The 27,936-nt window shown below is 43.2% G+C and overlaps 1 protein-coding gene across 1 annotated transcript in view; it reads left to right on the top strand.

Moving 5' to 3' along the window:
• The first annotated feature begins 832 nt into the window (after positions 1 to 832).
• KIF26B (kinesin family member 26B) overlaps positions 833 to 27,936 on the top strand; it is a 313,883-nt gene continuing 286,779 nt past the window's right edge. The window contains exons 1-2 of the mRNA XM_086627966.1: positions 833 to 895; positions 1,157 to 1,558. Of these exons, the coding sequence (XP_086484092.1) occupies positions 833 to 895; positions 1,157 to 1,558 (465 nt within the window). The remainder of the gene's footprint in view (positions 896 to 1,156; positions 1,559 to 27,936) is intronic.

Raw genomic sequence — 27,936 nt, forward strand, 5'->3', positions numbered from 1 at the left:
ATCACGTTCATTAAAGCCCTGAATAGAGGCAACTAACCAATAACTGCGGTGGAAGCAACAAGGTTCCCCCCCGCCCGCTTCAAGAAGAGGGGGGGAAATCACAGACGTCAATCAAGAAATACTGCAAAATAAAATGGACCCTCCTGGCAGCCGAGGCATCGCGCAGACCGGCGGTGCGGTGCTGGCAGTCTCCTCGCAGCCTCCGGCGCCGCCAGCCCTGCAGCTCCGCCGCTGACCGGGGAGCGCACCGGGCTCCGCAGCCCCGTTCTTCCCTTCCCTTCCCTTGCAAAACTGTCAGGCACAAATGGGCAGGAGGATATTGGCTGCAAGGGACGCGGAGGCTCCTCCCAGAGCCTGGATCCCGATAATTTTGGAGGATTTCTTTTAACTCAGTTACAAACCTTGGTGAAGGAAACAAGTTGCCGCTGTAGCGGAGGCAGAAAGCGCCTGGGCTGGGGCAAGCGCGGCTCCCGCTCCCCCGTTCCCCTTCCCGAAGCTACCTCGGATGCTTCGCCTCACTTGCGGAGGAGAGCTGTGCTGCCTGCCGCGGGGAACGCTCCCTGCGCTGGATGTTGCCGTTTCTGGGAAAACAGGGGTTGTGAGGGAATGAGAGGGAAGACAATGAGGAAAAACCGAGCGGGAGAAAACCCCAGCCCCAGGCGTTTTCCCGAGAACTGACGGCGTTGTGGGTCTGAGCGATCCCGTCGGACGCTGCGCCCGGCGGAGGGAGCAGCCTGCCCGCGCCGCGGGGGACTTCCCCGGACCGGCTATTCCCTTCGGATGCGGACTGGGAAACCTGTAGGAAATTCTCCCGCCGCGCTGCGAAGCCACCATGAATTCAGTGGCTGGAAATAAGGAGAGGATTGCGGTCACGGCGCGGAGCAGAAAATACGGGGTAAGTTGTCGGCGGAGGGGCGGCTCGGAGCGGTGACCGCCGCCGTGCCGGGGCTCCCTCGCCGGCCCGGCGGCTACCGGCGCCGCCGGCTGTCGCCCCCCCCGGCCCCGCTCAACTTCCGCGGCGCGGAGCGGCGGCGCTGGGCGCCCCGCGGGGGGCGGGGGAGGCGCGGGGGCCGCCGCGGGCGCGGAGCGTCCGAGCGAAACTTGCCGGCGCCGCCGGGCCTCCCTGCCTGACCCGCTGCTCCTTCTCCCGCTCCAGGTGACCGACCCCTGCTCCCCCACCAAGCCCGCCGCCCCCTTCTCCCCCGAGAGCTGGTACCGGAAGGCGTACGAGGAGTCCCGGGCGGGGAGTCGCCCGGCCCCGGAGGGAGCCGGCTCTGCCCTGGGCTCCTCCGGCACCCCGTCCCCCGGCTCCGGCACCTCCTCGCCGGGCTCCTTCACCGGCTCGCCGGGACCCGCCTCGCCCGGCATCGGCACCAGCTCTCCCGGCTCGCTGGGCGGCTCGCCGGGCTTCGGCACCGGCTCCCCGGGCTCCGGCAGCGGCGGCGGCTCCTCGCCGGGCTCCGACCGCGGCGCCTGGTGCGAGCACTGCAGCGCCCGCCTGGCGGAGCTGAAGAGGCAGGCGCTGAAGCTCCTCATCCCCGGGCCCGTCAGCAGCAAGGTGAGCGGGGGGCCGGGGCGGAGCGGGGGGGGATCCGTGTGCTGCCGGCGGGAGCTGCGGGCAGGCTCCCCAGGGGGGGCTGCCGGCCACCTGCGCTCCGGTTTGCCGCTGTCCCCGCTGAGGGTTTTGGGGTTTATTTGGATTCGCCCCTGCTTGGTCTCGTTGCCCTTTCCCATCCCCGCCTCCTGCTTCCTGTGGAGCAGGGCGGCCCCGTCGCCGGAGGGCGGCCGGGCTGCGGGGGGGCCGCTGGGACAGTCCCTCAGGCTCGCTCCTTGCCTCCCTCTTTCGTTGCATTGATGGTGGTTTTGTGTTATTTCCCAGGTACTGGTTCCCAGTGAGGGTCAAGCAAGGGTGGGAATGCCATATGGGAGTCATTGGTCCATTCCCCTTTGGCTGTCTTTGATCCCGACAGGATGGATTTACAAAATATCCTGAGACTTGGCAGCCAACTTAGTGGTGAGGTGTGTACGGTCTGATGCACATGCTTTCTACTTCCATTGTGGGGCCAGGTGCAGCAGAGACCCTCCTGTAGCTCCAGGTTCAGATGAGGTGTTGAAACGCTGTGTGAGCCCTGTGAGGCTGTGGCAGACCATGGCATTGAACCCAGCTCCCCAGGGTGTCATTAACACAAGAACAACTTGGTGATGCTTCTCTCTTAGGAGAAGCATTAGTTGTTTTTTTTTTTTTTTTAATAAGAAGACTTAAAAATACTTGAAGCTGCTGGACCCCAAGTACTGGGTTGAATAATCCTGTGCCTAAAGAGCATGCAAGCATTTGTGAAACCTGGTCTTAGGTTTTAAGAGCTGACTAATCACAGATAGAGTTGGAAGTCTGCTTCCTGCTTCTGTTGGGGATTCTGGTACCTCCAAAGGCATACTGTGAAATTCCTTGGTTTTGTTTTGTTTGGCATTGTTTTTTGTTTTCCGTGTTTGTTGTCCGTAGAAAGATTAAGGTTACCAACCCTAAAAGAGTGACCAGCAGCCCTTGGCTGACCCCATGCTACCAAATTTGTAAGCACTGGGTTCCTCCATAGCAACCCTGTGAGTGTTGTATTGTGAATGGGTCTACAGCTCCCAGAATGTAATACAATGCAATTTTGTTTGCCCTGTTGGGTCCAGGTACTATCAAATGATAATATTTACTCTTCCACTTCAAAGAGTTTTCATTAGTGGTTACGATAAAGAGGTATCATGGAAAAGAGCCGACTGCTGAGAAAGGGTCCCTGGTATTGATGTTGTGTTGTACTCTCCATTATTTATTTATGTGCTGTTTGAGAGGGAGTTGGTGCTTTCTTGAACAAAAGACTCAAGGGCTGGTTCTTACCTTGTCTGAAGAGCTGGCTTAACTGATTTGTTGATGAAAAGAGAAAGGTAGAACCACCAAAATAAATAGTCAATTTAACCATATTAATACATGGTTGATCCCCTGGAAAGAGGCCCTGTACCAAAATCTTCACAAATTTCAGGCTATGTGATTTGGCAGTGATCACTAGCTGAGGGTGTAGGTGGGAAATTACTAATACAGACATGGGAGCCATCAGAATAACTGAGATAGGACGTGGACGAAGGATAAAACATAAGCATCAAGGCTTTGTATCCCTCACACAGTGTTAAATAGAAATTGACAGATTTTTGCAGTCATGTAAAGATTTGTACAAGCTTCTTTTATTGTAATAGTGGTAGTTGTTGCTTCTCCTAGCCTTCCTGAGAGGTTACCCTTGTGTTGCTATTGCTACTTGTTCATGTAGTGTAGCTGATAGTGTTGTACAGGCTGGTCTTTATTCATGTCAGTAGTAAGCTTTGCTTCTCTGTTCTTAGCCCTGTTATCTATTTCTTTCTTTTCCTCTTACACCTCCTTTTCAAACCTTCCAGCTCTGTAGGAGTGCCACTTACAAAACTACTGCTTATCCAATGTGTGTGTTTGGGGGAAGGAAGGAGGCACACGTAAGGTAGTTTTGTGGGCTCTGGTGATCCTCTGCCCTACTACCTGTGCTTAATAGTACTTGCAGGCTCAGTCCTTTGAGGTACTCCAGCCTTTTGCACACAGTTCCTTTCTGCAGATGGATGCTACCTGGCTGTGGCTATTTGCAGAAGCATCCCTTTATTTCATCCTTTCTGGCTTATTTACAACTGTTAAGAACTTTCTGGGCTTGTGATTTCTGCCTTCAGCAGATGCTACCCAGCACAGTGAGGCTTTGGTCTAGGTGATAAAGGATACAAATATCAAGGCTGGTGCCATTGACTTCTTTGGATTGAGTGTGCCATGCTGGTCTTGCAAGTTCATTGTTGCTGCCATCCTCTGGGCAGCCTGATGAGTGTTTGCTTAGGAGAAAGTGGGGCATTGGCGTGGGCCCATCAGCTGCCTCTGCAGGTGTGTGCTGCAGTAATGCTCTGGGGTTGCTCTCTGAGGCCAGGATCTCTTGCAAGAAGATGGAAACCTGTAATGTGTCTGGGGAGAACTTACTTCAGTTTAGACTGAAGCTGGAGTCTACTGTTCTGTGTTAATGTAGCTGGCATTTTTCAGGGTCCTGTGAGGTCTGCTCTTGATTGCTGCTGTGGGAATAGGTTTTTGAGGGGCTAGAGTTGATCCTGCTGCTGAGTTCAGTGGAAGAAGCAGGATCACACTCCTGGTTCTGGGTATTCCCTCAGAACTTGCAAAGCATCTTACAAGTCAAGATTGGTGCTCGGTAGGACGCAGCTAATTGGCAGTATGCCTTTATTAGAACAAATAAATGGAGCATTTAAAATGCATTGGTCATCTTCTAGTCAGCTAGGTCTAACTGACTTACATGACGATTTTTGCTGATGCTGCTGAAGACAGCCTAGAAATTTCATTAGCATTACAAATGCTAATTTTCCCTGCCCATGGCAGGGGGGTTGGAACTAGATGATCCTTGAGTTTCCTTCCAACTCAAACCATTCTGTGATTCTATGAAATACAGTATGTGGCACCTGTTTCACATTTACGCTTTATTTAGAAATGCATGTAACCTTGGGTGTTGTGTATTGCAGAAGACGCAGAATATGAGGCTATCTGTATTTTGACATGCATCTAGTAGCAGATACTGGAATCCGCAATTTAATTTATCTGAATGTGAACCTACATTGGTGTTTTCTACAGTATGTAATCATGTGAAGGCTGTGTATATCTGCAAAATGTAATGGTATACCTAACAGCAGCATAAACAGACCAGGCTTTATGCGTGAAGCTATGTACTGAAGCTTTTCATTTGATGCAGAAAAAGCCACACAACCTCGAGTAAACTGCTTCTGACTAGCTCATTGTTAGTGTTGAGCTTTCAGTTTTAAATAGAAGCATTCTCTCCTAGTACGTCAACAGGATGAAAGCTTGGGATTTGGGGTCTCTTTTTTGATGAGGCACAAAGGTGAGAAAACTGTAGTTATAGTTGGGCTACTTTAATTTACCCATTGAAAATGCCAGGTTCCCTGCCAATTACAAAAAAGAAAAATGCTAGAAGCTTGTTGGTTTTTTTTCTCCTCTTGTGATACAGATGTGACTTAATGATGTACAGCAATTATCTGCATACAAGGGGTTATGTTTTATGAAAATGAAATCTTATTGTAACCCCCATGCAAAGCACACCCGTGGGAAATGACTGGCACAAGTGGTTGTTATAGTTGCACGTTGCAGTTTGTAACTGAAAGGATCTTAGAGTGTTTGGTAGCCATTGTTTGTGGGGTTTTTGTTACAGTATCAAACGTCTGCACAATGATAAGGATGTCTCAAATCACTAATACTATTTTTTTTATTTTTAAGCCTTTTATTAGGCTATGTTTTCAGAAGGGTATCAGATGAAGTTGTAGCACGGAAGTTTATGACATTATACTCTCTATTTATCAGAATTTATGTGTAATCTAGTTGCCTTGAGTTCAAACCCATGATATCTTCTGGCTTCAATGGAACACTAACTTCACAGGCATCCAACAAAAGATCATTACGGTTAATTGAGGAGTTGCTATATTTGTGTATCAAATTCTTTTGTGCGTAGACAATCAATCGAATGCTAATACTAATAGTCTCAAGCTGGTAATTATAGATTTGTTAGTACGTGATTCCAAAAATCCTGAATACAGCCTTTAAACCAAGAGGCAATTTGAATGTGTAGACATGAATATATACTTGGGCGTGTAGAATATCTACTTGTGGGAAGTAAGGATGCTATTTTAAATACTAGAGATAGGTAGCACTGATGTTGATAGGTGGTTTATGTTCTGGACTGTCCCCTAGCTATAAACTCTGTGTTTCTGTGTGTAAGAATTAGGTAAATTCTCTTTTAGCACAGTGTGTCTGTGAAGGGGGAAGGAAAAGACTTGTACTCAGGGTCCAGTTTTGTTTCCTTTTTCCACAAATTTACTGATACTCTATCTCATTTTTTGCTTGCTTATTGTTGAATTAGTGTTTTCGATTTCAGAGGTGTTCAGTAGTCAAAGACTTGACTAATTATTAATAATGAAGAAAACCCTGAAGCTGATCAATGAAAAATAGGTTCCTGTTAGCTGGTAACAACTCTAGAAATGTTCCCAGTAGAGACAGGACAGTAATAAACCCTTCCTCAAAGCTTAGCAAGTGGCACAATAATGGAATTTAATTTCTGTCCAGACTTTTAATTTGTGAACAAGCACGGCCAGTCTGTATGGTGACTTAATTCACTGTGCAAAAATCTCAGGCACCTAATCATTTCATCCCAACTCATTGTAATGCAGATAGGATTATTGCATTAGAAATGTGATTTTAAATGGCCTGAGGCAGTAATTTGTCAGCATTTGGAAGGATTAACTCCATTAAAGTTTAGGCAACAACAACCATTCCTTTGTGTTGCATCACAGGTCACAATACCAAACATTTAGCACAACTCATCTGCGAGTCTTCTTATAACTGTATGTTTCCTGGCAAGCTGGGAAGCCACAAGCTACTTCATTTGCCCTGGAATTATGGCTGCTTACAGAGGTCCAGAGGAAACAAACAGATGTGCCTTCACCTCTGACAAATTAATGTAAAGCCTTTTCTCAGAGCAGCTGGAAGTCTTGCTGTCTTGCTGCCACAATCCACAATGTCAACATGTGAAATGATACAAATATTTCTTTTAAACTAGCAAATGGCTTCGAGGTAAGGGTGAATATACTATATATTAAAGACTGCTTTTTGGGAAGCTGTCAAAACTGCTAGCTCTGCAGCTTTCTCCATGGGATCAAAAAGGTTTGCCATTGAGTGCCCTGGAAATTAGGAACAAGCCTATGATTATGTTTAGTGAATTGAGACTATGGTGCTTTTCCTATCAGAAAAGAAAAATACTTTTAGGAGACCCTGCACAGACCTGTTGGGAAAGCGGGGAAAGTATTGATGTTTTATCTGAAGTAAATCTCTAGGGAGGGGCAAAATTTTGATGAAACTTTTTTTTTACAGATATTTGGCCGTGCATCTGAAAACATTGTGTTCAGAAATACACAGTCTGTAGCTGACCTCTTCCTGCCAGGCTGTTAAGTCACAAAGTTATTTCAAGGTGCTTTATACATGCCATGAGAGCTGCACCAATCTTTAAAATCATCTTGGATATTTAGATAGTCTTATTATTTTCCTAGAAGTAAATATTGCGATATCCATAGCAATCTTGTATAACAAGTGTAGGATTTTGGCTTATAATTGTGGAAGGGGAGGAGGAAGAAAGGTAGTCTGTGCTGAATTCCCCAGACAGTGTCAGAAAAAATGTCACGTATTACCAGTGTGACCATTGGCATGTAATGGGATTCACACCTGCGTCAGCAGATTATAAGAACGTTGCAGTGCTGTGTATGTAGGGTTGAAAGACATCTGCAGTTTTGCCACATCAGCAGTACATAGCCTTTGACATCATATAATTGGGGTGCTTCCAAGCACTGAACTTGCAGCCTGCCACTGCAATAAACTTGACTGTCATGCTCTACATAATGATGTAGTAGGAACTGCAGCATTTCGTGACATGTGGTCCACATGTCAAAAGCGTGAGAGATGTTCTAAGTTAAATTGCTAGCTTAGATCTTGGCAATGTGTCATTCTGTAGCTTGAGAGAAATGTATGTTAATAAAATGTGAGGAATACAAGCATGTGGGCTTCTCCCCGCCATTGGATAAATGATTCCTAGTCCACGTTTTTTGTTGTTGAAGCTGCAACTCAAGAACGATCCCTGATTACTGAAAAGCAGATTGCACGTTTACTTCGAATTAAGCAAGCTGCTTAATATGTATTTAGCAACACCCTGATAAACAAAGTAGTGTCCCAAGTGCAGAAAGTTCTAGAAGTGTCTTCTGTGGTCTTTCTAATTATTTGACCAAATTTTGGTTGCACTGTGACACAGATGGAAGTCACAACAATTAAGGTACTGCTCTTCTAGAAAGCAGTGGCAAAGCAATAACTGCAAGCAGTCTGCTGCAGTCAAGTATTGAGATGCTGCTTTTCTTTGGAAGCGTCAGCGTGTGTGTTTGAAAGACATGGTAATGTTTCATCGAACGGTTTCTGTTAACATGGGGTGGTCATTGGAGCAAGGTTGTTTTAGATGATCATGCCATGGCTGCATCCTTATTCATAGGTTTATGAATTCCCAAATCCCCAGTGCCTAGTTTTATTTTCAGTTGCCTTCTATGTGACCTTTCTACATGAAACAAATCTGTGTGGTTTTTTTTTTAAAAAAAACCCCAACAAACTATGACCATAATTAAGCTCTAAAAACTGTATTTAGATCTCTGGTTTCGAAACCTGAAATATATAATCAGACATCTTGGTACAGTTGTAACATCCTGTGGCATCTACAACTGGAATATGCATTTGCTTATGCTTTTCGCTCCACTCCCCTCTTTAGCTGATATTACAGTATAGCTTAGTAATGTTTTGATGAGAGCATTTTTGAGGTTTCTCCAAGTAAACGCACAGATCAGCACGAGAGACTTAATAGGGCAGGAGAATGTTGATTGCAGTGTTCTAAGCTCGGGATGGAGGCTGTTCAAAAGATCCTGCGAGGCATGTCAAATGTCTTTTCCTTGTATAACATGAACTGTTGCTGGTTACTTATCAAAACAGCAAAGAAGTGAGGAGGGAGAGAGAAGAGGTCTGGATCTGAACCTTGTCAGCCTATTGACTTACATGAAATTTGCCCCGGTGACAGGATTCTGACTTCAGTGAGATAAGCAGGATTTCATTTAGGCCACAGCTTTACCTATCATATACCTCTAACCAGGGAATACATGTATGCATTTAAAGCAGCAGTCAGCTGAGCAGGGCTGAGACATCCTGGCCCCCTGTGGGCTTCCCAGTGTGCCTTTTCTTTCTCCTCTCTGTATGAAGGTCATAAGTTAGCATCCCTGCAGGTCTTCTGTATGAATACATGGTGGTTGCTGCCTGCCTTAGTTCTTATCAAAATGATAGATAGTTCAAACACTTTCAATAGTGCTGCTTTCTAAACTCCAGTCCTTTTGATTGAAAGGTCAGGGAGTGACTAGATGTGCTATTACAACAGCAGATGTAAGGAGGACGTGATCTCTGAGAAAGGTACTGATGAGAGCAGCACAATGCATCCAGCCGGAACGTCAGCTGTAACTAGTACAGAATATAGGGATTACTTTTTAATTACTTTATGAAAGAGAAATTAAAGGAAAATATGATACCAGCTATACAAAAGAACCTGTTTTAAGAAATTGATGTGTTCAATTGCGGATTGGATTTATTGTTGTGGCATCAGAATTCAATTTATTTTATTTGAAATAACACAATGTAGTAAGGCTGTTATAAGCTACTTACCATTTCAGCATTGGTGTGCTTCTTCACATTTATTTTCATCTTCTACTGTTTTTACTTCTAGTTGTCACTAAGACCTGCTATTCTATTCAGTCTGTACTATTAAATCATATAGTATGTGGTTGAGCTTGCATTTCTTATATATATTATAAAATATTCTATGTTTTCTGGGAAGGAAGAAAAAAAGATTTCAGTCTGAAGAAACCTTCAGAGTGGTTTCCAATTCTCAGCTTTTCCCTGAAACTGTATTCAGTAGTAGTCTTGTGGTGGGGAGGGGAATTGCCAAGGAAGTTCTGTTTGAGACCTGAGGGAATTGATGAGGTATTAAATTGGGCTTGGCTTACAATTTATGGTGAAAGCAAAATACTTTCTTCTCAGAAGGAACTGGACACTTTTAGATTCACATGTGTTGGTATAAGATTTTTGTATTGTATATTTAAACTTGTTGTGTCTTCCTATTAAACAAAGTAGGGCTGTGTCTGCTCACTTTCTTGCCCTACAAGTAGGAGAACTTACAGGCCCTATGGTATCTGCTTTGTTAGTGGGTGGTCAATTATTTGGTTCAATGGATTTGGTGATTCAGGAAAACAGTGTCAAATGCCTCTTAAAAATTATTTTATTCTTGTAAAAAAAAAAAAGGCAATCCAATATGAGTATGACTCTGGAAAATATTTTAAATTTCTTCCTGCTGGTGATAAGATATCGGTATTCAGTGCAATATTAATGATGTAAGGCATCCATGCAGCTCCGGTGTCTGTAGGAAAATCTTAAATTTGGAATACAGTCTAAGTGTTTTGGCTTCCAAATTACCTTCCAGTAGAACTTTGTGGTTTTTTACCAATGTGTTTTGACCTACAGATTTTCTGTGGTGTATTAATAACAAACCTCTATTTTAAATTATATTTCTGCAAGTCCCCTAAATCATAAATACTTTGACGTGGTCGTTTATTTGCACCTGAGTATTAACAACAGCTTCTCTATTCCATGGGCTTGCACAGGAACAAAATTCTACTCACATAAATGTTTGGGGAAAAGCGTATGAAAGGAGACTTTGACATCCACCACAGTAAATTTTTTTCTTTTTCTGAAGAAAAAGTGAAAATTCACAGTGGTTTAGGGGTTTTTGACTTGGTTCAGGACTGTCTAAGCAGGCCCGTCTCAGCAGCAGAATTAATTTTCCCCAAGTTGTCTTTCCTTACCCTTTTCTTTCCCACCCTCATAGTTAACTGAAGATAAGTAAAGATTCAGGAATACAACCCCTGAATTTTTGTGGGCCGCTGTACGGTTCTGTTGGGAATTGCCCATTTATTTTATCACAGGTGTGCTTGAAGATGTGAAAGAGGTTCCTGTGGTGCTGAACAAGATGGTCTCTTTGGAGCTGTTTGCTAAAAGCAGGACAGAACGTGGCCTTCGCATGTTTCCATCCTGACTCCTGTAAGAGTTGCTGGGGCAAACTTCTGTCTTACTTGGACTTTATTACACAGAAGTTATTCAGTAGAGTGGGCTTCTGCCTTCTAACTGATAGCCTGAACGATTGTATGCTACTATTTCAATTGGACAGTTTTATTTTTCTTTGCCTCTTAGCTAAATGAACCTCTGACCTGTTAAGTGCCAAATCCTGAAAGAATTACCAGTTTACTCCATCCACCTGATGGACTCCAGCAGAAAGCCTAGTGGGCAATAAGGCAGTCTTGGCTTTAAGCAGGCGCTGAACAGCAAGAATAGAAGTCATTACTCTTCATTTCTCTATTAGTTTCACTGCTCATTTAATAGTGCCGGGCAAAGAAAAACATTAATATCCTATTCAGCAGCCAAATGCACCAAACTGGGAGTTGAAACTCATGTGTTTTCCTCTTTTCTAATGGTATCATTAAAATTTAACAAGTCCTCTAAATCATGTTAGTATTCCCAGGGTTAATATTGCTGAAATTGCTGGCAGTGTTCCCACAGGAAGAGTTAACAGTGGCTGAGGCTGTGTGGCTGGCATTTGTTGCTCAGAGGGAGGTGTTGGGACTGGAGAAGCCCTGGCACCAGAAAGGCACAATGAAGCCTTTGGTGACAGGGGGCATTTGCAGTACACATACATATTCTTTCCTATTCACCTCTCCCTTTTCACTCCCTCCCCCTTTTTCTCTCCCCACTAGTCCTAAAGCTGTCATTTCAGCTCCTACTCGTTAGATTTCTAATGGAAATTCTTGACAATAAGCCTGCATATATGTGAACCTAGCAGGAAGGCATACAAGTGTGCTAGTTGGTGTGAGTGTCAGATTTAAGAGATTGTTAGACCGTAGATGGCTTTTACTGGAGGTCGAGCAGGCTAATAAAGTGGGAGATGCAATTAAAATGGTATTTGTTAGAAAGGAATAGCTAGCTGTCTGGGCAGGCTGAACATGGGGAAGTGATGGGTAGCTAGAAGGCCATTAGTGATGGCTTTGTATGTAGTTCTGCAGCATGGGTGGCAAGCCTAAATCCGGAGCTGGTCTTTTAGCATGGCTGCTAAGACTGACTTTTTTTCCTGTAAGTCAAACCCATTTTTGAATAATGGATTTGACAAACGTCCAGTGGATTTGGCTTAGATTTAGAGGTGGGAGAAAGAAAATTATGGTGGGTGGGGTGGATAAGAGAAGAAACTGGTTAAAGGGAGCTTTCGGGTACACTCTCCCATCACCATGAAAACAAGGCTCTGCAAGATTTTGCAGAGTTGTTTTTTTGTAAAATCATTGAGTTCCTGCAAAGAGACTGTTGAGAAATATAAAATGGGACAGACAGCTCATTGAAATGCCTTCTTGTTTTAAATGGACAGTTGGGATCTGGTTCTTAAGTTCTTGAGGAGAGGCCTGATTTAAAAAAAAAAAAAAATTCAGAATTGTTTTCCCAACTGCAATAATCTTTACTTGTTAGAAGTATTTAGAAGTACGTTATGTTAGAAGAAGTATGTTAGAAGTACGCTTTATAGCCAGATAGGAGCAGCCTCACGGTCACAAGCCCTGGTCCTCATGGGGGACTTCAACCACCCTGACATCTGTTGGAGAGACAATATGGCAGGGCACAGGCAGTCCAGGAGGTTCCTGGAATGCGTGGATGACAACTTCCTCCTGCAGGTGATAGAGGAGCCGACAAGGAGGGGTGCCATGCTCGACCTTGTGCTCACCAACAGGGAGGGACTGGTGGGCGATGTGAAACTTAAGGACAGCCTTGGCTGCAGTGACCATGACACGGTGGAGTTCAAGATCCATGGGGCAGCAAGGAAACCACTCAGCAAGCTCTGTACCCTAGACTTCAAGAAGGCAGACTTCGGCCTCTTCAAGGACCTGATGGGCAAAGTGCCGTGGGAGGCGGCCCTGGAGGGACGAGGGGCCCAGGAAAGTTGGTCCACATTCAAGGAGCACCTCCTCCAAGCTCAGCAGAGGTGCATCCCGACGAAGAACAAGTCGGGCAAAAAGACCAGGAGGCCTGCGTGGATGAGCAAGGAGCTCCTGGACCAACTGAAAATGAAGAGGTTAGCCTACAGAGGGTGGAAGCGGAGACAGATAGCCTGGGAGGAATACAGAGAAACTGTACGAATGACCAGGGATCAAGTGAGGAAGGCTAAAGCCCTGAAGGAATTGAATTTGGCAAGGGATATAAAAAGCAATAAGAAATGCTTCTATAGGTATGTAGGGGACAAAAGGAAGTCCAAGGAGAACGTAGGCCCCCTCCGGAAGGATACTGGTGCTCTGGTCACCCGGGACATAGAGAAGGCTGAGGTACTCAATGAATTTTTTGCCTCAGTCTTCACTGATAAAGCCTCTTGTCTTACCGCCCAAGCTGTGGAAAGAACTAGCAGGGACTGTGAGGATGAACCACCGCCCACTGTACTTGAAGAGCAGGTTCGGGAACATCTGAGGAACTTGAAGGTGCACAAGTCCATGGGACCTCATGAGATCCATCCGCGGGTCCTGAAGGAACTGGCAGATGAAGTTGCCAAGCCACTGGCCATTGTATTTGAGAAGTCGTGGCGGTCTGGCGAGGTCCCCGATGACTGGAAGAGAGGGAACATAACCCCCATTTTTAAAAAGGGGAACAAGGAGGACCCGGGCAACTACAGGCCGGTCAGCCTCACCTCTGTGCCTGGCAAGGTCATGGAGCAGATTCTCCTGGGAACCATGCTAAGGCACATGGAGAGCAAGGAGGTGGTGGGTGACAGCCAACATGGCTTCACCAAAGGCAGATCATGCCTGACCAACTTGGTGGCCTTTTACGATGGGGTGACAGCATCGGTGGACAAGGGTTGACCAACGGATGTCATCTACCTGGACTTGTGCAAAGCTTTTGACACTGTCCCACACGACATTCTTCTCTCTAAACTAGAGAGGCATGGGTTTGATGGATGGACCACTCGGTGGATAAGGAATTGGCTCAATGGCCGCACTCAGAGAGTAGTGGTCAACGGCTCGATGTCCAAGTGGAGACCGGTCACGAGTGGCGTCCCTCAGGGGTCCGTGTTGGGCCCGGCCCTCTTCAACATCTTTGTCGGTGACGTGGACAGTGGCATGGAGTGCACCCTCAGCAAGTTCGCCGATGACACCAAGCTGTGTGGTGCCGTCGACACACTGGAAGGGAGGGATGCCATCCAGAGGGACCTCGACAGGCTGGAGAGGTGGGCCCGTACCAACCTCATGAAGTTTAACCAGGCCAAGTGCAAGGTCCTACATCTGGGTTGTGGCAATCCCAGGCACAAATACAGACTGGGCGGAGAATGGATCGAGAGCAGCCCTGAGGAGAAGGACTTGGGAGTACTGGTGGACGAGAAGCTCAATATGAGCCGGCAATGTGCTCTTGCGGCCCAGAAGGCCAACCACGTCCTGGGCTGCATCAAGAGGAGTGTGGCCAGCAGGTCGAGGGAGGTGATTCTCCCCCTCTACTCTGCCCTCGTGAGACCTCACTTGGAGTATTGTGTCCAGTTCTGGAGTCCCCAACATAAGAAGGACATGGACCAGTTGGAGAGGGTCCAGAGGAGGGCCACGAAGATGCTAAGAGGGCTGGAGCACCTTTCCTATGAGGACAGGCTGAAAGAGTTGGGGCTGTTCAGCCTGGAGAAGAGGAGGCTCCGGGGTGACCTTATAGCGGTCTTCCAGTACCTCAAGGGGGCCTACAAGAAAGATGGGGAGAGGCTGTTCAGGAGGGCCTGTTGTGATAGGACAAGGGGTAATGGTTTTAAAATAGAGGGAGGTAGATTCAGGTTGGATATTAGGAAAAAATTTTTTACCATAAGAGTTGTAGAACACTGGAACAGGTTGCCCAGAGAGGTGGTGGGTGCTCCATCCCTGGAGACGAAAGCAAAGTAGAGAATGAAGTGTGCCTTGGTCCAGTCACCAAAGGAACAGTCCTTCCACAGAAAAGGTGTCACACTGGGGAAGCAGGGAGAAATGGGTGATAGACCTGAGTTCTTTAAAATGCTGAGCTCACTGCTGGTGTCTTTAAAGCTGTACAGAAATAATTCATATAAAGGTTGTGTTTTGTTTTGGTGGTGGTGGTTGTTGTTTTAAAATATCCATCCCTATAACTTTTCATCTCTTTCTCGAAACAGAAACCAGCAAGCAGCCAGAAGAGTAGAAGGCAGTTTAAAGTTGCCTTTGGTTTAATACCAAAGTATTAATACTTCAGTATTTTTCATTCTGAAATTAGATTTTCCAAAGACTAAGGTACTGATACATCCTAGGATCTAAGGATGTTACTAGATATTTTTTTGTCTTGCATCTAATTAATTTGTTTCTCTTCTGTTTACCGAAGACCTTTATGTTCCATACTGTTGATTTGAGTCATGGTGTAAAACAGGAACTCAATCCATTGCATTAACAGTTTCAGCCAACATAGCAAATAGGTGACGTACATTTTAGTGCATCAGCAATTGTTACGAATTCAGCCTGGTTTTTCCTTTCCCTGCATGTCTCTGAGGGGGGAAAAAAAATGTTTGATTTCCAAGTTGATTTGAATTCTCGTAGTGTTAAGCTTATTGATTCTGTAGTAGTATTATACTGGACATTCTAAGGGCATGCTATTAAGTAGCAGTACTTGTTCCAATTACTTTAAAAGCAGAATAGAAAAGACTTCAGGTGTGAGAGGAGAGCTAAAGATGTGTGGGGGTATACATGAGGGCCGAATGCACTGGCACTTATGGCTCTAAATGAAGCACTTTAGTCTGTAAAGTGCTTTAAATTGCCAACCTTCTTTGTCAGTTCTAGTTACTTAGTTCTTTCTAGCTTGGTCTGCTACTGTCTTGCCTGTTTAATATTCCACTTAAGTATAATGAGAGATGAAACATCCAAGATGCCTGTATCCTCCAGGAGTCAGCTCTACTGGTGTGAATACTTGTGTTAGCTGTTTATAAGCAATGAGTAAACAGGGGTATAACAAGGAGGGGGGAAGGGGAAGGAAAACTGTTTTTACTTCTCTTAATTTGCTGGGGTTTTTTATCAGCAAAGGAAATAAATTCTGTCCCTTTCCTACTCTAAATGCATGCACTTTGGATAATGGGAATCGTTTCAATAAGCACACACTGCTAAGGCCCAGATAAGAGCTATTTCAGTGCCTGAAATACCAAGGACCAGAGTGTGCTGTGTGGGAAGCTGGTGTGGAATCATGCTGCCGAGGAGGCAGTGTGTAGTAATGTGCATGGGTGACACTGATAAATGGCTCCTCTAAGTAAGCATCTGCAGCAAATTGTCAGACTGAGACTTCCCAGCATACCCTAGACCTCTGCATGAATGAAATCTCTGTTGTGCCATTATTTACCCACCTCCATATGAAATGAGAGGATAGGATTCATTGCTTCAGTGCAGCTTTTATATGAGCTTGCTCTCTTTATGTACATATATGTGTATGTGTGTATATATTTCTTTTTCTATGCTGCTTTCTGCAGCAATGGCTGCAGAAGTTTCCATGTTCTCTCACTGATTAGCCATAGAGCTTTTTGAAATGGGACAAAACGACTTTCGGGGTGAAGGACAGGTCTTTTACTTCTGGAAACCTAAAATAAAATGTGTTGTATGTATTCTGTTCTTTGGTCAGACACATGTATAATTAAGGTAAGTATAAACATGGTTTGGTTTTTGTTGCTTTATCTTGTTGTGATTGTTTTAGAGGTTGTGGTGGCTGGGAAAGAAAAGGGAAAGGTCTTGGATTCTTTCTTTTCCTTTTTGAAGAATCATGATTACTGTTTTCAAAAGGCAGTGAGACAGTATGCAAATCTATTTTGCACTGAAATAAAGCCTCTCATCTCTTCCTTGTTACCAGTGGACATCACTGATGCATGAAAAGACTTGGATTTGCTCTTTGCCATTCTTCAAAATGTGTTGTGTTGTTTTTTTTTTTTTTTACTTCTTTGAGGTGATTTTCTAGAATAACTTGTCATTGAAACTGAAACTCTGGTAATTTAAGCTTTGGAAAGATCTCTTGAGATCAGAGTAGAATTTCTGGTCAACCCAGGGAAAAAAACAACAGTATTTGGTATTTAGCATACACTCCCAGTACACAAAGATCCAGATGAGTTCCCTGCTCTTCTTAATGCCAGCCAATACATCAAACCTCAAGGCTCTTAGAAATTAACTTCTGTGGGTTTGACTGCAAGGATATGAAATGGTAACCTCTGATATAGCAGCAGAAAGGTAGCACTGTGTGTCAGGGCAGAAGGACTTACAATGCACACATGATTTAGCTACCAGATTATACCAGCAAGCACCTTAGCTGAAGTTCGCCTTCACTGGCAATGTAAGTAAATCAGACTGCTGGTCAGGGTGCAGTGGAGGTGAGGATATATGTCCTGTCCCACCACCCTGCTGTGGTGTTGATGGCTGGCTGCAGCTGTCAGCTCCACCCTACTGCTGCAGCTCTCTTAAGTTCTTGCTTGACTATTGGAGCCCTCAGCTTCTTGCTCTCTTAGCCTTTACCCTCAGGTTATTTCTGTCTGTCTTGCTGTTTTTTTGTAAAAAGCTTCAATATTTGCTTGTGAAAGGGAATGGGACTTTCCCCACAAAAGTTTCTGTAGGAAAAGACCTTTTTAAATCACTCAGTGGGAGAAGGTGGATGCTCCTAGAGACAGTTACAGTGATTTGTAACACATAGATAGATGCTCATAGAAGTTACAGGACTTGATGAAGTTGAGAATATTCACATGAATGTGACCGTTCCTGGAGTACATGCAAAGATCTCATCGCAGTAAAATGTCTGCTACTTCTGTTTTTACAGCTGAGGAGAGGAGATACAGAGCAACTTGGTAAACTAATTAGTTGCATAAAACAGAATCCAGTTTCTTACATGCTTGTGCTCTTCACTAATGGGCTTTTTCCTTTTTTTGCTAATGTTGCCCATCTCATTCTCCAGCAGCTCTTGTATGCTGGCTCAGCATTGGCTCTTCTGACTCTGTACAGAGAGGAAGAAGGGAGCTGTAGTTTGCATTTCAAAGCTGTCGACCTTAAAGGCGTTGGAATATGGCAGTTCAATATATGGTAACTAACTACCCAGTTATGACAAAAAGTCTTTCAGAAAGACCTTGACTTCTGATTCTCTGATTGGTACCAGAAGCTGGCTGTTAGTTTAACAAAACAAAAAGAAGAAATTGCTAATGGGGTTGGGTGTGTTTTTTGTGACTTCCCCCCCCCCCAAGAGCCTGTTGTCTCTCTTTTTTCTCCTACCTTGGACAGTTCATATCTATGAATAATTTAATTGTCCTTGGCTGTCTGCTGTTGTGGATGGCATGCTGTTACACATTCTGTATTCATGTGGTATTTGTTAATGTTTGTTTTGTATTCTGTCTGCTTCTCTGCCTTTCGAAAGATCAAATGGATGATGCAAGGCTTGACAACATATAAATGCTATTAAACTGTATCTGAAAGAACAGAAAGGGGGTCTTTGTCATTTCATTAGTTAGAACATTAATTGGAATAGATTGTTTGGTGTTTCTCTCACCAGTGGAGAAGTAAATGTTTGAGAAAGCATTTTTCTACTTTTTGAAAGTTTGTCTTGAATAGATCTAGAATTTATAAGTAACAATTTATACTGGCTTACACGATATCTCCAATGTATTCCCTCTCTGTTTCCTATCTCTAGACATTCTTTGTTACTGTCATTATTCACAAAGTTGAAACTGCAGAAATACTGATTTTCAGATTTTCATTCTCTTCATTGGGGATTGTATTGCTTTAACTGATTGCTGAGATGCTTATCAAGCAAAGAGAAGCATCTGTAACTTTTTTGTGTTTACATCCTTTCTGATCCAAACATAAACATCCTTATTAGTATTAAAAACATTTATTTGGATCCTGTCTGTAATCTTCATGAACCTCAGGTTGAGATCCTGGGAACAGTAGGCAGAAAGCACACCCCGAGCTACTCTGTCGGCAGTTTTGCCAGGGGAATGGGAAACCAGGCTAATGCTTTAACTGCAATTCTATAGAGTGATCTCAGGGACGAGTGTTCCTTCTTAGAAAGCTTCATCTTTTGGAAAAAACATAAGAACAAGAAATAATAACATTTGCTATCATGGGTAAACCACTTAACAGCTAGCAGGAAAGCAGGCATTACATTAATAGTAACTTTTTAAGGTAACACTGAAATTTTTCATCATCCGCCATTAAAGAGTGTTTGAGTGTATACTGCTGCTCTAGCAGCCTCTGCTTTTGTAGGCATTTCAGCCAAGTCCCTCAAAGCTGTTTATCTTCTTGTGTTTGTTACGGTGCCTGCCAGTCCACTACATGTTGCCAGTCTTCATAAAACTGTTGCATAGCCCTGTAGGCAGCAGAGTCTTTAAAAGTGCTTCTGATGCTGAGTGCCCCTAATGCAGAGGAATGATTTTCTATAAAGCTGACCCCACTGTTGCTGGATGGCTGGACGGCAGGTACGTGCTTGCTTTGCTTGGCCAGTGCCTGCAGAGTCCAGTCCTGTAGCTCTTGCTCCTGGATGTCAGCCAAGCAGCTGTGTGTTCCGAGACAGGGCATCAGTGCTGCGATGTCTCTTGAAGCAGGCACGTTTGGAGACACCATTCTCACTGTGGGCAGTGCTGGATGTGCTGCCTCTTTGTCTGTGGAATGGCTTGTTAGGCTGCCTCTAATTTGAACCATCTGTGGCAACCTGCATGCTCTGCTATAATATTGTGTTTTGTCAGACCTCCAGTGGCATGCTGTGAGTGAGCTGGAGACTGACATGGGAATTAAGGTAGAAAATCCACTGGAAACATATCGCAGTGCATGTACAATTAACTGGAAAATAATTGTGTTCATTATAAACTGTACCTCCTGCACCAGGCTCCATCTTTGTTTTTATTCTGGCAACTGTAGTGCCTCTAGTGAAACTACAGGGTGTAAAATGAGGGTGAAATGTGTCTGTGGGTGTTCCAGTGTTTGTTAGAGGCCTCCCCTGTGTTGGGTGAAGCAGTATTGGAGTTTGTGCTTCCCTTCATCATTGTCTGTTGAAGGATCCTGTCAGGCAACCTGAGGCTTGTTAGAGCACCCAAAACATGGGGTTGCTAATTGGCTACAGCCTTGTGCTTTCTTTATATGCTGCTGTTTCTCTTCCTGTGAACAGCAAACATACTGTATGCCTCTTTCCTTTAAAAAACTTCCGTGCTGTTTTAACCTCTCTACCTCATTTTGTGCACTCTTTTGATAGTTTTCTTTTCCCTAACTAATGACTCACCTGGATAGGATTGCTGCTGGCTCTGTGATTATAGCAATTAACTCTAACCCTAAGGAAATGGCTTGCTGTGTTGCCTGGCAGCCAGGGTCTACAGGAGCTGGTAAAACAGAATGGATTAGACTTTACTTTTCCTTCATTTTAATCTTGTTATCGATTAGCAAGGAAAGCAACTTACTGTGAAAGATCTTGTCAGTTGTCATAAGTTGTTCCAAAATCTGTTGACTTGATTTTTCAGAGTTGCTGTGAATTCCTCACAACTTTTAGGAAACTGCAAAAAGGCTTTGGTGGTTCTGTAAATGGAGCTTCTTACGCCTGTCTTAAAGCAGTTGATAACTGGAATCACTGTCGTAATAATTTTTTCTTCCCCATGTTAGTCTTGTTTTTTACAGGGGTGTTTAGCCAAGCCTTAGTATTGTCTTTCATTTGGTGGTAGAGAATCATGAAAATACAGTTTTAAGTGAAGTTAGGGCCTTGGGAATACATTATTGTGTTTAGCAAGCTTGCTTATATGTTAATAACTAAAAGCAGATGTGTAAGCAAGGGTGTTGAACAAAATGGGAGCGAGCAGTGCATGTGTAGGTATCTCAAAGCAGGCCCACTCTAGGTACCAGGTGTTATCAAAGAGCACCTCTCAGCTAATATCAGAGGTGATAATGTGAACAAGCTGCCTGAATCATGGCGGTGTGGCACAATTAAAATCTTTATAGGGCTAACGACAGGCTGCTGAATTGGCTGCATGAGAGGAAACGTAGATCTGCCTACAAGCAAACATGAGGCTGATAAAGCTATAATTTGTTTTTGTACCCTATTGCCCCTTTTAATGATTCTTTTGCCAAATGTCAGCACAGATGGAAAATTCAAACCAAGCTCACCAACCCAATTCTGTGGGATTGGAAAGGTGCATAGTACCCCAGTGCAGCACCCCAGGGCTGGATTGCTACTAGGCTTGATGGTAGACATTTCAGGTTGGAAGGGACTCCTGGAAGTTACCTAGTCCAGCCTTCTCTTCAAAGCAGGATGGAATTTGGTGTTGGATCAGCTTGTTCTGAGGCTCATGCAGTGAAATTATGAGCATTTCTAAGGTCAGATTGTACAGCCTCTCTGTGCCCTGTTGCCTTGCTTCTGCAATCCTGTCCTCTCAAGTGCACGTTCTTGATGTTTCTTGTGCCAGCGCTTACTTTTCTGACCTTGTGGTGAGCTCGTTAGGGAGCTAATCTGGTAAAACCAACCCCTTTCCCAAACCCTTGGTACTAGCAAAAAGGGGACTCAATGCATGAAACATTACTAGATAAATCAGACCTGTTTCACCTATGTTCTCCTTCTGTCTGGAGGTATTTATGTTTTCTAGAGCCAAATATCTACACGCAGCTGAGTGATTAAGATATGAACTGCTCATCTGACATCAGAATATTTGTAAACACTATGACTACATATAGCCACAGGCAAATTATTTTTTTTTCCCCCCACAGTTTATAACTGCATGATGAAAAAATGTACTTGTAACAAGGGACAGGGGGGAAGCCAGCCTTCTCATATACTGTAGTCTTAGTTATTACACTTGTGTTAACATTCCTCATAAATTTTTTTTGATAGGTTATAGAAAAATAGGCAGAGCTGCCAATGTAATTAAGAGAATGTCTACCCGTAGAATTGGTCTGAAGGCAGTGAATTTAGCATGGCAATACAAGTAGACTGTAAGTATGGTATTGACAGTAGAAACAGTCTAAATATAGTGTTTCATTCTCTACTTATGTGTGGCCATGAGCGACCACTTGCAGTGACAAATAGTGGATTAAATATCATCTAATCGAAGAAGGCCTATAAGAAGGGGAAAGGTGCTTGAAAACTGTAAATACATCTTACAGACGCATCTGTGTTCCCTCTGCACAGACTGAAAAGATGTGATTTAACCCTGCTGTGACTGAGGTGTTTGTGCTGGGCTATCCTGGTGTCTGACTCCGTAACAGTCAGTCCAATACAGTAGGGTTCTTTTCTGCAGCTATATGACCTTGAGCTGCTTTTCCTAAGTGGCAAAACAGTCTACTGCAGGGCCCTCTGCCTTTGGGAAGGACTGTGACAAAGCCATGGGGCTCTTCTTGGTTCTGTATTTCTGAATGGCTCACTGCCTGTGCTGACTAGCTCCTCTGAGACATGTGCCTTAGGTGTTCAGTAGTCTCCTTTGCCCCTGCCATGCTGTGTCTAGAAGGGGAGAGTATCTTCTTAATGACTCAAACACTGCATCTGCATTGCAACAGAATGAATTCATATTTGGCTGATCTCTTGCAATTATAGCAGAAAATCAGTATGACTTTATCTGTAATCACTGAAAGTTTCTGCCTTATTCCTTTGGTGTTCAGCAAGGTTAAAATCTGTGAAGTCTGGATTGCTAATGGAAAGTATCAATGGCTCAGCAATTTATGTTCAAAATATGAATGGACACATATTGTGAAAGATGAGGACTTTTTGCTAAAGCACCATGAGATTTATTCAACTCCTCTGCCTTTTAATTATAGAGGGGTTACTGAAAAAACAACTTATTAGCCACAAAATAACACATCCTGGTAATACTAGTTTCTCCCTGGGTTGTAAGTTTATTGTGGGATACCACTGCACTTCTCAAAATTATATCCTGGACACTTTACTGTGCTTCAAAACGTAGTTTTGTTGTAGCTCTCCAGTAGCCACAGACCTTAAAGCTGGTCTTGTGGTCCTGTAGGCTATGATTTCTTTACTGAAGCTCATTGTGTTCCACTGATGTAGGGAGTAGATAGAAAGAGAAATTGGGTTTCCCTCTTTTTGTGGTGGCTGTGCTGTTAATTCACTTTCTCTTCATTCAGCTGTGGTGGAGAAAAATAACTAATTGCAAGACCCCTGACTGTGACTGCTGATCATAATTTGGGGTTTAGTACAAATACAGGCCTGCTTCTACCTGTTAGAGGTATTTCAATGAGTTCAAGGAATCCTAGGTGTAGGGTAAACATTGCTCTATTTCTTTTGCGTCATCCACTGCCCTTTTATCCCTTCTGCCCCATATATCCAGTAACTCTCAGTCCTTTTTGGAATTGTATCTATTTTGATGAGCTTACAAAAAAAAAAAACCACCCAAGTTCCTTTGCAGAAGCTTTTTAGTAAAAATAAAGCTATACCTCTGATTTTCAAATTTTAAAGAGATAATGGGACTAATGTCAGACCTAGGTGCCAGAAGCCAAGCAAGCATGCTTTTGAATTCATGTAATTCTGAGCTTGTTCTACCCCTGTCCATTCCAAAGAGAAAATCTGAAAGCTCACTTGTTGCAACTGTCTCTTGGGCCAGAATAGTAACTATGGACTGGCAAGGTAGAAATGAGCCTTGACAATGGCTTTCCCTCTCTGAGTGGAGACGGATGTGCTTGATGTGGTAGGAGGAATATGGGTGTTTTCTACCTGGGCAAATCCTCTAGAGGCTGGTCACCTGGGTGTGCTGGCAGAATTGTGGTGGTGGTGTTCCACAGGCTGCTGTCCTGCGCTGTGGGAGCTTGCCAAGATGAGTGATGGGAAGAGAAAAGACCAGGGAAGAGGAGGGAGGGAAAAACCCCCAACCAATTCTTTTTATTGCTGTTGGTTTCTAATGTCCTCTGGACTGCCTACTTGTGCCAATGAGAGTCATACACAGGAAGGTTCCTATTAAGTATCTGGACTTAGTTCTAGTAATAAATAAATTAGTTCAGTTTTGAAAATGCACTCTAATTCGCAAGTATTAATGAATTATCCTCCAGCCTTTTGTCTGCCCTGGGGGATATATGACTAGAGATCAAAGGTATAGAGGAGTGAATGACTTGACACAGTCACAGGAAGCCTGATAGTTCAATTCCCAGGACTTGTGTTTTAATGACAAAAAGCAATGTGGCACAGTGAATAGTCACAAATCTTCTATGTGGAAGCTGGAATTCTTGTTCTTGCAGTAGCATAGACATAGGCAAATCACATGGCCTTGAACAAACTGTGCTAGCTACAAGTTAGTTTTACCTTTCTGTCGTTGCCCTGACTCCTTTCTCTTTTTAAGACTGTAAATTCTCATTGGTGAAAAAAAATCTGTCTTTGTACAGTGCATGGCATAAGGAATCTTGATTTCTTTTTGTTATTTTTTTAGCTGTTTCCTCTAAGAGCTACCAAAATATGAAATAGAAAATCTGTTTCTATATGTATTACGTGTTACATTCTTTCAGGTTTTATGTTCTTGAATGTATTTTTGCTTTGCTACTTTATCTCCGTGGATGTCTATAGTGCTCTATATTGCCATAAAGCTTTATATTCTACATACTCGCATACAAAATGACTTTCTCCAGTCTAGTTGCTGCTATTTTACAAATTAAAAGCCCAAAGAGCAGTCTCTTCCACCCTTTCTTGCTTACCTTCCTCTTCTTTTGGATTACAGAGGAACCAGGGAGATTTGGTTTTGCCAGTCCTGCTCTGTTTGTTTTTTTAATACGCTGCATATAAATACACTGACAAATTTAAATGTTGGACAAATTTACTGTTGGACCAGGACTGACTCCATCCTACTATATCCTTTAAAGAAAGAAGTGTATGTTAATGTCACAAACACATCTTTTTCTCTAAAGGCTCTGTAGTTTTAAGCAGCCTGGTTGCCTGTGTAATGCTTGTTGACACTCAGAACTTTGCCTTCTAATTGTAGCAGGGGAAAATACAACCCTTGTCAGAGTCAGTGGTGGGTCAGTGGAGAACAAAGGCAGTAATCAATCCAAGGCCTAATTAAAGGCAGTGGTGCCAGGAAATGATAGGGAATTCAACAGCCTGACACTCAAACTTCCCTAATTGGACTAGTGTTCTTTATAACTGCCCTGTGCCCCACTCCATATTGCCCCAGCTATGATAGGAGTGTCTCACTCTGTGTTTAGTGTTTTGCTCTTAAGTTCAAGGCAGAGATGGATAGAGGGATCCATTAGCAGTGATTGCTTGTAGCTTTATACTCTTTCACTTCACACTTTTTGTAAAATCTCAGTTACTGAATTATGGTTATAAGCAAGTTGATGTTCTATCATAGTTGATACTTTTGTGAAAAGAGATGGTATGGCTAAGAGAAGGACACGCTGAGGCTGCTGCTGTTCTCACGCTCTTCGAATGAGAGAGCAAATAAGGGAAATAGTACTTTTGGATGGAGAGGATGACTTTGGTTCATTAACAATTTAATTTGAAGTGTTGTGGTTTCTACTACTTCATGAGATTAAAAGGAACTCTGAAGAATCTCAGGCCAGAAGAGAAGCTTAAACAGCAAATATCTGTGACCAAGAAACAATATTACCTTCTACGTCCTATAACCGTGTGATAAAGGGTAGCAGTTGCTGCAGGAATCTGAGAAAAATCCAACAAACTAGTTAGGAGCTTTCAATAAGTGTAAGTATAATAAATATCTGTTAGCTTGAGCTGTGCAATATGTTCTAGTTAAATAACATTTACTGAAGTTATATCATTTCTACAGGAAAGGATCCTGCAGAGTGCAGAAAAGAAATCCTGATGGAATCTTCAGTAGCTTTGCAGAGAAATGTATTTTGAGCATGGGACAGATTTGTTGTACTTCTGTGGAAATTTCCCCTCCCATGCTTGGTATCTCCTGTCTATTGGAGGTGTCTCTGTACAATAGTGAGAAAGAGTTAATTTTTTCTGAATTTCATGTTGAGAAAAAACTGCTTGAGGACGAAGTGGGATGAGTGCCTGGAAAAAGAATGGCAAGAACTAGCCGTTTTGTGTGTTTGTTTTTGTTTTGTTTTTTTTTTTTGACATGGAATAAGAGAAGATTGTGGGTGGTAACCAGCAGCATGACAAAGACCTGATAAATAGTTTATAGCACCATGCAGGATTCGATTCTGAATTTTTTGCAACTACATCACTTTAATTATTCCATCTTGAGCTATATAATAAGCTGTCATAGTATAAGCAGGTTAGCCATAAGTAATTTCATGGACTTCAGTGGAGTGTCGCCTGTCTAACATATACCAACATATTTTTGAAGGGCTGGGCCATAGGCTTGGTCTGTGGCATTAGTGTGTGCCTGGTACAGGATGGCAAGATAGAAGCCTCCCCATGTGCCAGCTGCCCATCAGTATCAGTGAAACATATGCCCATTCAGTTTGCTTAGTAATATTAATGCCATGTATAGTGGAGACAGAGATCTTTCCCTGTAAATATAGTGAGTTATTTTTGTTTTCTTTTCAGAGAAACTGCAGGAATGTAACCACATCTGCCTAGTTACTCACTGGCATTAAGTGAGCTACCCCTATGACTCTTATTCCCAGGTATTTTTTTAATTGAGAGTTGGATGTCATTAAGTAAAGGGATTTTTTCACTGTGAAGTGAAAAAACTATTATAAAACAGAGAAATGCAAGCTACACTATTTGTGTTAATAGCACTTTTTTTATCCCAGAGCCATATAAATATTTTAAGAAGAATTTAATTTTGTACGTAGGTCAAACAGATCTGAAGGAAGTAGGTAGTCTCTGGACACAAATGAAGCCAGATCTCTAGTCTTTTTGCCACGTCCGCCAAACCTGACTGCAGAATGAGCTCTGTAGGTGAAAGGGTACTGAAAGAAGCACTGAATAACATTTTTTGTTGTTATTTTAAATTATCTTTCTAGTAACAACTAGTGTTGATGACACTTCTAAACACTGTTAAATTATGCAAATCTTAAAATAACAGAGCAGTTCTTACCTATCTATACCAACAAATTTGAGCAGTGTTGTTCTCTAGTACCTAATCACAATAATAAGTCAATCCAAGTTTGAACTTCAAACCATTTGAAGATTAACTAGTAAACACAATTAATACAACTGAGTGAAGTTTCTGTATATATTAGAAACAGTGTTTCTTTGTATGTTACTTTAAAAACTTGGAAATATCTCAGTTGCCTGTTATAAAAGGTGTGGAAAACTCTTCACAGACTTGCCTGTCTCCTAAGCTGCCCAGCATCCTGCAAATTATGTACCTTGCAGAGAAGCATTATTAATTCCAGTGGACTGGCCTGTGGCACAGTCCGAATCTGTTTATAATCTTCCAGCACTCTGGTATTGCCCACACCTCTAACAAGAAGGATCAGGGTCATGCAGAGAGGGAGAAATGGACCCACATTTAGTGTGATAAATTGAAAAATGAACAGCAACTGCTTCCTGTTGAACCTCTCTTGTTCACCTCAGTCTAGTGGTGTAGGAGTTTTATCATTTTTCACAAGTAAAAAAAATTTGAATAAACAGATCTACCCAACCAGGCAGTTCTTACGAGATGGAATGCAGGGTTTTTTTTGATCTACAGTGTATTCTGATGCACTAAGTTCTTGGTCAGACCCTTTTCACTAAAGAAGAGTCAAGAATTTTGGAGGGGAAACCAATGCCAAAATGTAATGAAATCACAGTGTTGTATTCCAGGTTGTCAAAGGGTGATGCGTCATTGTTTATCTTCTTAGACTGACGAGTTTAATAATATCTTTTTGTGTGCTCTAATAGGTTGTCATGTGTTGCGACTTCATAGCATATTTGCCCTGCTAGCAAGATATTTAAGTACAGATCTAGCTGAGTAACAAGTTTCTTTGAGCAGAAGGACCAGCTAAATTCAGGACTCTTTTTAGCTGGCCAGTCAATAATACAGCTCTCCTATCTGGCAAGAGAAGTTTTCCCAGCCTTATTCTGTTTTTCTTTAGTGCAGTGTGTATAGCAGATGGACTTGAATCACAAGGTTGGCTGATACACTGTATAGAATGCAGCAAAAGATAACTATCTGTTCAAATTCTCCTGAACTTGGTGCAGAGAATAATGCTGACTGGAGGAAAACAGGATGGGTAGATTTTTGGAGAGACTTTAGAGAGTTTGTCGCAAATGGAGAATTTTCTCTGGCTTTTGAGTGGATAGAGTACTTCTTCAATTGTAACTAA

Source organism: Tauraco erythrolophus, chromosome 2 (assembly GCF_009769465.1).
Source record: "Tauraco erythrolophus isolate bTauEry1 chromosome 2, bTauEry1.pri, whole genome shotgun sequence".
NCBI classification, from domain to species: domain Eukaryota; kingdom Metazoa; phylum Chordata; class Aves; order Musophagiformes; family Musophagidae; genus Tauraco; species Tauraco erythrolophus.